The 14297-nt window shown below is 44.9% G+C and overlaps 1 protein-coding gene across 1 annotated transcript in view; it reads right to left on the bottom strand.

Moving 5' to 3' along the window:
• KIF13B (kinesin family member 13B) overlaps positions 1-6034 on the bottom strand; it is a 195181-nt gene extending 189147 nt beyond the window's left edge. Inside the window, exon 1 of the mRNA XM_015406436.1 lies at positions 6013-6034. Coding sequence (XP_015261922.1) covers positions 6013-6025 — 13 coding nt within the window. The 5' untranslated portion in view covers positions 6026-6034. The remainder of the gene's footprint in view (positions 1-6012) is intronic.
• Between the last annotated feature and the right edge of the window lie 8263 nt (positions 6035-14297).

Here is a 14297-nt window from a genome sequence, read left to right as displayed (position 1 = left end):
GCAGGACTTGTGCAAGAATGCTCCCTGGTCAACTGTGCCCTCAGTCAATTTACGGGGGGGGGGGGCAGAATTTGGCTTGAAGTTGCAGCAAGTTACCTATCTTGATCTTAACAGAAGGGGCAAAAATAGGACTAGAGCAGCAGGCCTTAAAGAAATGCTTCTGTTTGACCTGGCAGTTGCAAGGTACCCTTTTGCAAGTAGTACCTTGCAGTCATAAAAACCCAGCACAACCCATGACATTTTCAAGCCATGGAAATTTGTCTGTTAATTATGCATGTATACATCCGCCAGTTAATACATAATACTTATTTGGAGCTCTCTGGAGGTAGGTAAGCAAGAAATCCAAGAGGTCTTGGTGCCCCCAGTACACGATTCACAGCATGAATTGTCCCTGTGGCTCAGTGGCACAACATCTGCTTGGCATGCAGAAAGTCCCAAGTTTAGTCCCCAGCATCTCCAGCTAAAAAGATCAGGTAGCAGGTTCTGTGAAAGATCTCTGCCCGAGACCCTTGGAGAGCTGCTGCCAGTCCGAGCAGCCAATACTGACCTTGATGGACCAAGGGTCTTGCAAATTATAAGGCAGTTTCATGTGTCTTCCTGTTCTGTTCCTAAGATCAATTAAGGAAGAAAAACCTCACTTATGACCATACTTACGAAGAGGCATTTTTATGCACCAAGAGTTTGAGATATGGTAAGATCAAACTCAAGAAACAAAGAGATTGAGAGAACAGGAGTGGATGAAGTGGTGAAAAACTCAAATGTAATTGATCTTGTAATTCCTTGATCCATCAAATGGGGGGTGGGAACCACCAAAACCCTCTTTTTACAGAAAGTATCACTATTTCACAAGTATGCTGTAAGGTCCTGGAACATTGTAGTAATCACCTAGAACACAGTAGTAATCACTGGCCATATTTCAGGCTTGCTGTTAAAAGCTACAGTAGCAAGGCCCACTTAAAAACATACACACACACACCACACCCCTCCAGCAATGATACTAATCTTGCGGACACAAGGATGGCACCTGAAATCTATATAACCAGACCAAAAAGTTTTATTTTAAAATTATCCAATTGCTTTTTCTTTTAAAAACAGGTACATCTCCTTGCAAGCCAGAGCGCTAAGACTTGCCACAAGACTGATGTTATTGCAATATTTTGTCAGACGCCCATTCTATTTTAAGCATATTGAAACAAACTCCTCAGCCACGTGCTTCACTTCTCCAACGCAGGGCTTTCCAAAAGTTTTACTAGTATGGCTGTATGATCTGGTTTATGGTGCAGAGAGGACTCCAAAGCCAATTAACCAACTGTTAACTTTTCTTGGTTTTTTAAAAGGATAATTGAGAACGGATCCAACTGAGGTTTTTGTTTATGCTGCCAGCAGGCAGCACAGTGTGCCACTTTAGCTGTAAGGCTAATTAGTCTAATGACAATTAATTTCCTATAATAAAGTTCGGCACATATTCAAGGGCTTGTGTGCGTTACAGGCACTGTTCATTTTAGATGCCCCCAACACAACCATCCTCGAAACCTCACATGCACACAGTAAATAGAAACACAAGTCATGCAAGAAAGGGTGTGTTAACCCGGGATCCTGTTTACTCAAGATGGTTAAACCAGAGAATCAAGTGCGCACTGTGTAATTAGGTATCAGCACATCACACAGAAGAGGACCAGCCCCAGGGAAGGCCAAAACAATTCATAGCCCTGTTTCAGAAAGCCCTCATAAGCCTGAACCTTAAAAGGCGAGTCAAATTCCGGGCCTCCAGTCCACATTTGAGGATTTACCAATACAGCCCATGCTGTAGGAGAGCACACTCTCATGTACAGGATGGCGACCAGGATCTGCAACCTAGTCAACATTTCTCAGACCTTTGTGGCGATTAGCAGTGCTGCCTCCCACAGCCTAGCTGTCACAGCCATAAACCAGCACTGTTACTATAGAACCACACCTTATGCATGAAGGAAGAAGAAGAAGAAGAAGAAGAAGAGATTGGATTTATACCCTGCCCTTCACTACCCAAAGGCGTCTCAGAGCGGCTTACAAACTCCTTTCCCTTCCCCTCCCCACAACAGACACCCTGTGAGGTGGGTGGGGCTGAGAGAACTCAGACACAAACTGCTCTTTTTCAAGGACAGCTGTGCCGGAGCTTGTGACTGACCCAAGGTCACATCAGCAGGTGCAAGTGGAGGAGTGGGGAATCAAACCCGGTTCTCTCAGACTATTTGGAGAACGATGTTTCCATATATTACAAGATCATACAAGTTGCTGAAAAGCTCACACACATGCTTTTCATAAAACACACCTGCACATACTGATTATTCTTAGGGTTTCATTGTACTGTTTTTACTTTGTGAGTCCCCTCCAGCAGGTCTCTGGAGAGGTGGCATACACATTTCCTAAATATGCATTCCTCCTTGCAAAATAGTGAACCCACACTGCATACTTCAGAAACCAGGATAGACCTTGGCACCTTCACCTTATACTAGGCAGATTTTTGTAAAGTCGAGACAGAGATGTCAGATTGTTTCCAACAAACTGCTTGGTATTAAATCCCAGCCTGTACCTTTGGAAGGTGAAGAGAAAAGTTAAAATGCTTGAGATCCGAACATATGGCTCCAGGGAACCTACGCACTTCAGGCCTAACACATAGATCACTAAGCCATCTTCTCCTGATAACAGCTATTGTTAGAGGGAACAATGGCACCCAATAGACGCCATTCCTCCAAACTGACCGGCAGGCATTGGCACACAGGACTCTCAAACAGAAAAGAGACAAGATTGATACAAGAACCTCAAAAAAGAAAAAAAAAAGAGTAGTGCCTTTCTCCTTAAAACTCCATCTGTTAAGTTAGCATGCTCCATTTAACATCCATCACCCCACAGACCTGAAACATTTCCGGATGTAAAAACAGGCCTACTTTTTTTAATGCAACACAACTTTCACAAAAGTTAGGAAATGGCAACTTGGGCTATCACCTCTCCTGTGCAGTTAATATTGCCTACGCTATCCACTGTTCTGACATATTTATTTACAATTCGCCTCATCTCCTCAGACTCACGGCTGCTAACACACCAAGTTGTAAGTTAAAATTCTTTCCATGTTAATAGCTTTACAAACATAACAAGGTCTGAAATAACTGTGACGGCATAAATACCGTATCTTCCAACAAAAGCGCTGTGTCACCATGGAACTTAAGATGTCTCCTTGTGTGTCAAGCACCCCCTTTTGGAGGGAGGAGACAAAAGGAACTACAGATGTGCTGTGGGGGGGGGGGAGAAGGCACCCACAGTGAGTGGGCAGAGACAGAGCAAGCCACCTTTTACCGTAACCGAAAATACCTGAACAGTTTTCCCAAGCAGACACCCCTCCCCTTAACAGAACATTGGCCAGTTCATCTGCAGCCAAGCCAGTCTCAATTATTCACACCTGAGCACAGATAAGAATGCCCATGACAACATGGGGGTGAATTTTTGCTTCCACAGTGAGAGCCTCAGGGTGCTTGGAGGATTTTTATTTATTCAGATATTATCACCCCTTTTCTCCCCAACGAGGACTCAGATTGGCTTACTACCCCGTTATCTCCTTCTCCATTCTACTCACACACCAACAGTCCTGTGAGGCAGGTTAGGCTCAAAGAATGCACAACTGGCCCAGCAAGGCAGGGGACTCTGCCTGAAGCAAAGAGACAACCCAAACCAGACAGCCTGACGGGATTCTCTTGGAGAAAGAGTGAAAGATAAAGTTCTTTTGGTCGCAGCCTAATCTAAGTCCTCTCAGCTTGCCAGGATATACCTGATGGCTCATGCAAATAGTAAGCTATCCAGGGGGAGGGTTCGTCCACTCGAGCAGAAGTTGAAAGGCTGCATATAAATAAGTAATAAGAACACAGATGCACTCACTACTTTACAGGCATCACTGAAGAAAAAACCCCATGCCCACAGGTGTTTACGGCGCCACAGTAATAAAGATACATTGGGGAAGACAATGCTCTAAAAGTTTAAGAGTCTTTTAACAGGAGCGGGGGAGGGGGGGACTTCGGCAAACCATGATGACAGACAGCAATAAACGTCTGTAGGCACCAGAAAATTCAGGTGCAAGGCAAGAATGTAGGGACACATCACAGGGCTGTTGTGAAGGCAAAATGGAGGAGAGAATAATATAAGCCACTCTGGGTCCTCATTGGTTAATATCACTGTCTCACACATACTAGACCTCTAGCAGGGCAAGCATGAACATATGGCAGCCAAGTGCCTTGTAATGTAAAAAGCTGAACACCTAGCTCTATGAAATATTCATTTCCTAGCCTTCAGGTTAACAGAGGATGCGGAGACGAACCACAAGCCAGAACTGTAGGCTTGTCTATAGATGTAGGGGAAAGCTGCCTTTTTACCAACTTATTAATATCTCTCCCAAAGGCCAAGCTAACAAAACTAACATTTGTCAACTAACACAGAGGTTAACCTCCTCAGCTACCTAAAGCACATCTGGGCAAAAGCCATTTCTGCACCATCTAAGAATTTTAACAAGGCTAAGAACACCCACATCTTCCTACCTCCCCCTTCAGAACATTATCCAAAGATTACTCCTCTCTCTCTCTTGTCTAACTGCCTCAACACGACACACCCCTGCTGTACTATTAGGAGACTCGATACTCCTTTTCACCTCCATGTGCCTCCTATTACCTCAGCCGTCTGTTGACACCTGTTGTAAAGCCAAAGCAGAATGACATGGGGGGAAAGGAAAATTGTGCTCAGCCAAGATTTGCAGTGGGGGTGTTACACGTGGGTCCTATTTCCTATCACTGATCTGAGTGACACAGAATAAAGGTAACCTAATTTCATCTTCAGCTAAGAAGGTTGAATATGCACATACAAAATAAGGAAAAGGTTTCTTTCCTTCTCCTCAGGGGAAGAGGAAGAGAAAAGACACTCCAACGCACTCTAAAAAGGGTGGGAGTGGTTACCTTACTCTCTCGGGAATACTTTAGGAAGCCCAAGTTCCCAGTTGCCTCCCCTTCTGATGGGGGGGGGCGCTCTGCAGACCACATTTCAAGAGTAGGGGAGAACCTCTTCTCACTTATTTTTATTTAGACATTCGCACCCCACTTTTTGCCCACAGTGGAAACCCAAAGCACCTTACAACGTTGATGTCCCCTTCTCCATTTCCTCCACACAACCCCCCCCACCTTGTGAGTCAGGTGAGGCTAAGAAAAAGCGACTGGCCCTAGGCCACCATGCAAGCTTCCATAGCAGAACGGGTCTGAGTCTCTAACCACTACGCCACACAAGATCTCTCATTTCGGGAAAGAATCCATCTCTCCCCCCTGCTGTCCAAATACCAAGCTTTTGAGGACTGATGTGTCTCCGTTCTTGTCCTCTTCCCAAACTATAGAATGAACACCCCCACCTTCATATGGGAGAGACTTTTCCTTCCTTCACCTCCTCCAATGTTCGGAAGGGACCCTTTCCCATATATATCCTGACACAATCCCCTCCCATGGCAAGGGCGTCTGTTCTCCCAACTTAACATGTAGCAGGGACTTCTTTTCAGCCCCTGTCTTAATGTGGAAAGTGAAAAACAGCCTTCCTCCCCCATCCCCATCGGCTTTTCCGCGGGGCGGGGCGTGCTCCCTTCTTACCCACTTTATTGAGGGAAAGAAGGTTATCCTTATTTTGGGGATCAGGAACATTCCCATTCTCACAAGTTATCTAGCCCTCCTCGCCCCGGGTACTTTTGACTCCCACTTAATTGCATGGGTGGTGAGGGGGTTCCCTCCCGGCCCATAAACCTGGAGAGGGAAATGATAGTCCCCTCCTACATTATTAGGGTAGGTTTCCTCTCCTCTCCGTGTTCCTCCCCCAAACTTTTCGCGGGGTGTGTGCGCTAGAATCATCCCCGTCCCCGTGGTCTCTTCCTTCTCTCCTGGCCATTGAGAGTCTGGTTTCCCATATTTTGGGAGAACCCCCCCCCCTCTGCCCCCCTCTCGCGCTTCGGTTCCAACTCACCCCTCCTATTCATGGGCCGGACCCGCACCGCCACCTTCACTTTAGAGTCCCCCATCTCGCCAGCCCAGCTGCTGCTTCTACTGCCGCTCCTCTTCGCTTGTCCTCGGGCTTCCGTCTTCGGAGAGGAGAAGGAGAAAGGAGGAGGAGCGTGAGCTGGGGAAGGGACCTTCCCATAAGGACTACACTACCCAGAGCTCCACGCGCAGCGCTGACTTGCTCCTCCTTCCCGGTTGCCCTAAATTCAACTTGTCATGTTGCACGACGGGATACGTAGTCCTAGCCTGAGGGAATAGCACTTCCCGGGAATTGTAGTCCAGGAACTGCCTGGGTGCTGTGCAAAGCGTGGATGGTGCAATGGATATCTGGAATGTGGTCACACTGAAGACAGATTTACTTACAAATATTTTTAAAATAAAAAAAGAATCCCGCCTTTCCTAAAAGGCTCTAGGTGACTAACAGCAGCGTTGAAACCAAAAACACGTTAATATATATTAACAATATACAAAATGATCCGTTTAGAACTTTAGAACCTCTATGGTATACCATACGAGAAGTGGAAGATGCAGAGTATCTTCTCTCTGTAGCCACCCTAGGATTTACTGTTCTCCTAGACTAACAGAGTGTAACCTCTAAAGCTGCCATTTCCTCCAGGAGAACTGATCTCTGTAGTCTGGAAATCAGTTGTAATTTTGGGAGAACCCTAACTGGGACTGGAGTATCTGAAGCACCATCTTCTCCCATATGTTCCTGCCTGGAAATTAAGTTCACAAGGAGAGGCCCACCTGATTGAAAGAAGCACGTTTGGTGGACACATGAAAGAAGGCCTTTTCAGTGGCAGCCCCACGATTATAAAACAACCTTCTCAGGGAGGTGGGCTGGCCCCTTTACTGTGGATCTTTAGGAGGCAGCTGAAGATGGTGTTATTTAGGACTGTATTTGACTAAAGCAGTCCTAAATTGTGGTTTTAAATATGGGGCTTATATGTTTTTAGGTGCTCTATATATTTTTTTAAATTTATTTATTAGATTTTTACCCCGCCCTCCCAGCAAAGCTGGCTCAGGGCAGCTTACACAACCGGTATAAAACACTACAATGTAACAATAAAATCTACAGTATAAAAGCCACCAATACACAATTTAAAGCTATAAATGTTACAACATATTAAAGTGCTAGTGTTCAATCCTCGGCGTAGTCAGCTTCTTGATACTCCTCAAATGTCCCGGCGGCCGACTCGAGCTGCAATTGTGGGACCCAGCTGGTCGGGCTTGCTCTTCATAGGCTGTCAGATATCAATGGTGGCAGTGGTGGTGGCGGTGGCTCCAAAAGCCTGGCGGAAGAGCTCCGTTTTACAGGCCCTGCGGAACCGTAGCAGGTCCCGCAGGGCCCTGACCTCCTCCGGGAGATCCACCAGAGAGCCACCGAGAAAGCCCTAGCCCTAGTTATCGCTAGCCTGGCCTCCTTGATATTCGGGAGGACCAGCTGATTCTGGGGGCCCAACCGCAGCACTCTCTGAGGGACATATGGGGAAAGGCGGTCCCTCAGGTATGCAGGTCCCTGCATATTTCATTTATACTTTAGCTGCCTTCAGCTCTATCATGACGAAAGGCAGCTAATAAATGTTTTAAATAAATAAATAAATCTCAGGTCGCAGAGATTTAGACTAAGACTGCAAGGGAAAGGAGGGCTTAACCCCCCTTCCAAGGTGTTTCCCTTGCTTGAAGCAGCTTCTTGTGCCAGGTAAAGCAGTGTGCACCTTGATGGCACTAATAAGTGATGAATAATAATAGCCACATTTGATTATGCTTTTGCAAATGGAATACTTATCTGAATTAATTGAATGTGCATATTTATTGGTATATTGATTCATCACAGCAGTTCCCTGCGGAAGTATGGCCCCATAGTACATGCTGCACAGCCTGTAGAACATAAAGATGCCTATTTGTTTCCAAATGAATTGAAAAGAGACCTTGCCGTTTACCATTCATTTTACCATTTAAGGGGATACAAAATGAAAATGGGCAAAGGAAAAGGAGAGAAGCACAAAACATCATTTGTTAAAACACATTTTAAGGACATTGCATAACATAGGAATATAAATCATGAAAGAGTATCATAGCAAGCAATATCATAACAAATCAAAATATGGTAAAATAATCAATACCTCAGCATAATGTATTTCCATGTATATTTCCATTAATTTCTATCCAAAGGGCTAGGTAGGAAAACATATAAGCAAGAAACATAAGAAAAGAGTAAGAAAGCATTTTCCTTTATGTACTGTTAATACTATCATATAATAACTAGTAAATATGTAACTATAAAAGATTAATGAATATAACTACGAGCATATAATTATATGGTTTTGAGTATTAATCAATTTACATAAATAAAAATATTTTAAAAGAAAAGCGACCTTGCCACAGAACAGGTTTGAGAGGGAATCAAAATGAGGGGTGAGAGAATCAGGAGAAAATAGTGAAATCAGGAGAAAATCACTGAAATTAGTGGAAAGGAACACGGTCAATAAAACCAGGGGAGACTGGCCCGCCAACTTACCAAAAATGGTCCCTGCGGCCAGTGCCCTAGAGGGCCTCTGGAAGCCAGAGGCAAGCCGAGCTGAGCCCCAGGGCATGTCCTCTGCCAGTGCTGCAACAGCTGCTGAGCTCAGGCATGATCAGCAGTGCCAGTGATGGATGTTGGCTCACCTGTTGCCGTCTCCTTCTCTGCCACCAACTGGCAGTGATACAGGAGGAAGCAGTGGGAGAGACAGCCTGTCATTGGTGCTGTTAGCCAGGTTTAAGCTAAGAGGCCACTGCATCCCTGGCTTGGAGTGCTACAGGGGCAGCTCAGCCAGGCTTATCCCAGGACTGTCTTTAATGTCACAGTCTGGCCCTGGAGAAACCTCATATACTGACAGAATGAAGTCTGGGTCCAGGGGCACCTTTAAGACCAGCAAATGTTAAGTCTGGGTATAAGCTTTTGTGTGCATGCACACTTCTTCAGATACACTGAAACAGACTTCCTCAAGCCTTAGATATAGGTACAGAAGGAGGGGATTAGATGCTAATTTGCTGCTATTCACGGGTCTTACCAACTGCTTTAATCCAATCTTAGCTATACTTATCTCTTAGTTACTTATGCACCTTTACTCTAATTAGCCGTTTCTGGCAACTCCCCTCCCCCACCTATATGTCACTGAAGTCACTGGGTTTGGAAAGATGTAAAGGATGTGTTGTTAGTCACTAAAACTTTCCACAGAAACACTTGCTCAGGAACCATCTGCTGCCCTGAGATTTCACCAGGATTCTGGTTTCTGAAATTTCGCCAGGATTGCTTGTATACTTCATACCTGTAGCGAGGGGGGTTAACACGGAAGCTGAAATTGTTGGGATGCTGAATACACATCTGTTGGCAATAACAGGTGGATATTCTAACTTCAGTCGTGTATATGCCTGTCTCTACGAGTCACTGTCAGAAACTTGAGACATAGGCTGCGGTCACACACCCTAAACAATCCACTTTCAATGTACTTTCCAACTGGATTTTACTGTGTGAACTGGCAAAATCCAGTTGGAAAGTGCATCGAAAGTGGATTATTTAGTGTTTGGGACTGCAGCCAGAGAGAAGGAGGGAAAAGAACAGAGGCAGATGGATGGCTTATAGGTGGGGCTTTATTCAAACTAAACAGCTCACCTGGGCTTGGCCTCTGAATCAGTTTTCAGTGCTGGGGTGTCACCCTGAGTGATGTTAAGTAATAGATATGTTTTCATTGCTGCTTAATAACCATAACCATTGCCTTCCATGGAAAGGTACAGTGACTTCCGTGCAGACTGGATTCCTGCAGTATCTGTCTCATATGGACACATGAAACTGCCTTATGCTGGATTATCCTGTTGATGCATTTTAGCTCAGCAGTTTCTACTATGACTAGCCAGAGACTGTTTTTATTGCATTACGCAGTTCTTTCCTTTGCATTATTTTCCAGTTCTGTAATGCTAGTGCAAGTGCACTGATGATTGGAGGTTTCTGCTGCTTTTCTTAAAATTGATTATCATGTTCTGTAATCTGTCTTGACTCTCAAAGGGAAAGGCAGATTATAAATGAAGTAAATAAATAATAAATTAAAATATTCCTTTGTTCAGTCACACAGTCGAGTCCAACTCTTTGTGACCCCATGGACCGCATCATGCCAGGCCCTCCTGTCTTCCGTCGTCCTCCAGAGTTTGCTTAATTTCATGTTCGTTGCCTCGATAACACTGTCTAAACATCTCAGTGTATGCCGCCCCCTCCTTCTGTTACCTTCAATCTTTCCCAGCATCAGGGTCTTCTCCAGTGAGTGCTCCCTTCTCATTTGATGGCCAAAGTATTTGAGCTTCAGCTTCAGTATCTGGCCTAGGAAACAGTCAGGGTTGCTTTCTTTTAGGATTGACTGATTTGATCTTCTTGCAGTCCAGGGGACTCTCGATTGAGTCTTCTCCAGCGCCATAATTCAAAAGCATCTATTCTTCGGTGCTCGGCCTTCCTTATGGTCCAACTCTCGCAGCCATACATTACTACTGGTAATACCATTGCTTTGACCATGCAGACTTTTGTTGGCAGGGTGGTGTCTTCACTTTTTATTATGCTGTTTAGGTTTGCCATCACTTTCCTCCCAAGGAGCAGTTGTCTTTTAATTTCATGTCACCATCTGCAGTGATCTTGGATCCCAGGAACGTGAATTTTGTCACTGCTTCCACGACTTCCCCTTCTATTTGCCAAGGAGTGATGGGTCCAGATGCCATGATCTTAGTTTTTTTAATGTTGAGTTTCAAGCCCACTTTTGCGCTCTCCTCTTTTACCCTGAGCAAGAAGCTCTTTAGGTTCACTTTCTGCCATTAGAGTGGTATCGTCTGCATATCTGAGATTTTTGATGTTTTTCCCGGCAATCTTAATTCTGGCTTGTGATTCATCCAGGCCAGCATTTTGCATGATGTACTCTGCATATAAATTAAATAAGCAGGGTGACAACATACATCCTTGTCATACTCCTTTCCCTATGCTAAACCAATTAGTTGTTCCATATATGGTTCTAACTGTCGCTTCTTGGCCCTTATACAGGTTTCTCAGGAGACATGTGAGGTAGTCTGATACTCTCATCTCTTTAAGGACTTGCCATAGTTTGTTGTGAGCCACACAATCAAAGGCTTTAGCATAGTCAATGAAGCAGACGTTTTTCTGGTACTTTAATAGTACTTGAAATTCTTTGCAATGGGGGGGGGTAAAAAAATCAGAGGCTGTTGCCTTAATGACTTGCTTGGGGGCTTCCTGGGGGCATCAGTTTGTCCACTGTGGGGAAACAAGATGCTGGACTACGTGGATCTTACTCTGAGGCAACAAAACTCTTTTCTTCTTTAAGCAAGTGAATTTAGGATAGACAAGGGGGGTTAAGTTTTCTATAGCAGTACAATACTTTAAAGGAACTGCGGTGGCTCAAGTGGTTAAAATGCTGAACTGCAGGCTGTGGAAGGTCAGTAGTTCAGCAGTTCGAGACCCAAGTGTGCCGCATGACGGAGTGAGCTCCCTTCTCTAGTTCCAGCTCCTGCCAACCTAGCAGTTTGAAAGCAAGAAATTGCAAGTAGATAAATAGGTATCACTTCAGTGGGAAGGTAACAGTGTTCCGTGCGCCTTGGTGTTTAGTCATGCCAGCCACATGACCACAGAAACATCTTTGGACAGCGCTGGCTCTTTGGCTTTGAAATGGAGATGAGCACCGCAACCCTAGAGTCGGATTCGACTGGCTTTCGAGTAAGGGAACATTTACCTTTTTTTACAATACTTTAAATATGCAGGTTATGCTGACACCTTGTGGCTGAAGGGGAGAATGCATCCTTGTTTTTGATATTCCAGTAGAACGTTTCTGTCATGCAACAAATAAACTGGTTTTGGTTATAGATTCAGGTGGGTAGCCATGTTGGTTTGAAGTGATATAACAAAGTGAGTCCAGTGGCACCTTTAGGACCAACAAAACCAGCTTGATGTAGTGGTTAAGAGCGGCAAAATCTGGAGAACCGGATTTGATTTCCCACTCCTCAAGATGAAGACTGCTGGGTGACCTTGGGCCAATCACAGATCTCTCAGAACTCTCTCAGCCCCACCTACCTCACAGGGTGTCTGTTGTGGGGAGAGGAAGGGAAAGGAATTTGTAAGCCACTCTGAGACTCCTTTGCGTAGTGAAGGGTGGGCTTTCAATGCAACCCTTCTTCTTTTTCTTCCTCTTCCTCCTCCTTAAAGGTGCCGTTGGACTCAAACTTTTTTCTATTGGTTTTGGTTATGTAAGTGTAAAAAAACCATAGACTTGGTATTGTATTGTTTTAACATACTGAGAACCAGGGAGAGGGGCTGTGGCTCAGTAGAAGAACATGTGCTTTGCATGCCTTCGGGGTAGGGCGGGATATAAATTCAAAGATAATTTTACAATACTTTAAATATGCAGGTTATGCTGACACCTTGTGGCTGAAGGGGAGAATGCATCCTTGTTTTTGATATTCCAGTAGAACGTTTCTGTCATGCAACAAATAAACTGGTTTTGGTTATAGATTCAGGTGGGTAGCCATGTTGGTTTGAAGTGATATAACAAAGTGAGTCCAGTGGCACCTTTAGGACCAACAAAACCAGCTTGATGTAGTGGTTAAGAGCGGCAAAATCTGGAGAACCGGATTTGATTTCCCACTCCTCAAGATGAAGACTGCTGGGTGACCTTGGGCCAATCACAGATCTCTCAGAACTCTCTCAGCCCCACCTACCTCACAGGGTGTCTGTTGTGGGGAGAGGAAGGGAAAGGAATTTGTAAGCCACTCTGAGACTCCTTTGCGTAGTGAAGGGTGGGCTTTCAATGCAACCCTTCTTCTTTTTCTTCCTCTTCCTCCTCCTTAAAGGTGCCGTTGGACTCAAACTTTTTTCTATTGGTTTTGGTTATGTAAGTGTAAAAAAACCATAGACTTGGTATTGTATTGTTTTAACATACTGAGAACCAGGGAGAGGGGCTGTGGCTCAGTAGAAGAACATGTGCTTTGCATGCCTTCGGGGTAGGGCGGGATATAAATTCAAAGATAAATAATAATAAATAAATAAATAAATAAATAAATAAAATGCAGCCACTGTCAGTTAGAGTAGACAATACTGACCATGACAGGCCAATGGTCTGATTCATCATAAGGCTGTTCTGTGAGAGAGTAGTGTAGTGGTTTGGTGTAGTGGTTAGGCGCGCAGACTCTAATCTGGGAGAACTGGGTTTGATTCCCCACTCCTCCAAATGCAGCTGCCGGTGTGACCTTGGATCAGTCACAAGTTCTCTCAGAGCTGTTCTCTCAGTGGCAGTTCTCGAGAGAGGTCTCTCAGCCTCACCTACCTCACAAGGGTGTCTGTTGTGGGGAGGGGAAGGGAAAGGAGATTGTAAGCCACTCTGAGACTCCTTCGGGTAGTGAAGGGTGGGGTATAAATCCAGTCTCTTCTCTTTTCCTTCTCTTCTATATGGGTAATGTTTTGAAAAACAGCTATAAATATCTGTATTTGTAATGCGAATGGAAATGCAGTAACTGTCACAAGTATGCTAAGTCTTTCAGTCAAGATAGATTAAGTGTCTTAATAATTTAGCACAGTTCTTATCCTTCTGCAGAAAAGGAAGAATCTTACTCTTGAGGCTGAAGTCTAGGAAGGCTTATAGCACACTACTAATGCCATCTGTAAAAACCAGCAAGAGATTTTCAGATGGCAAAATTGAGAGCATTTGACCATGATTATCAGTACACCTGGCAATATTCACAGGTATTTAAACTTGCTAGGTCCTCTGGGACTGATACACATACACATTACTCAAAGCAGGGGTCATTTCCTGCAGGAGCGGAGCTCCAGCAGTAAAGAGCCCAGGGGGCGGGCAAATGCAACAAGCCCCACCCCCTACTCCCAGCAGCCGTCAGTCAGAGCAAGAAGCAGCCAGGTAAGGCCAGACCCCCCCCCCCCGGTGCCCCGGTCCAAAACAGTCCAGTGGCACCTTTAAGACCAAGTTTTATTCAGGTACAAGCTCTCCCTCCTCTGTGAGGACAGATCTGCACGTTCCCCCCCCCCCATAGCTAGCAATCCAAAACAGTCCAGTGGAGCCTGAGCGGTGGGTGTTGCCTTCTGACACACTTAGGTTATGCTAATGCGTTATGCTAATGAGCTCCTGCACCTCTTTTTCTACTAAATGACCCCTGACGCAAAGGCACATGTGTCCACAACACACACACGTGCACATACACTTCTAGATC

This window comes from Gekko japonicus, unplaced genomic scaffold (assembly GCF_001447785.1).
Source record: "Gekko japonicus isolate JY-2015 unplaced genomic scaffold, Gekko_japonicus_V1.1 scaffold7, whole genome shotgun sequence".
NCBI classification, from domain to species: domain Eukaryota; kingdom Metazoa; phylum Chordata; class Lepidosauria; order Squamata; family Gekkonidae; genus Gekko; species Gekko japonicus.
The sequence above is the reverse complement of the archived record's forward strand: the minus strand, read 5'-3'. Positions and strand labels throughout refer to the sequence as shown.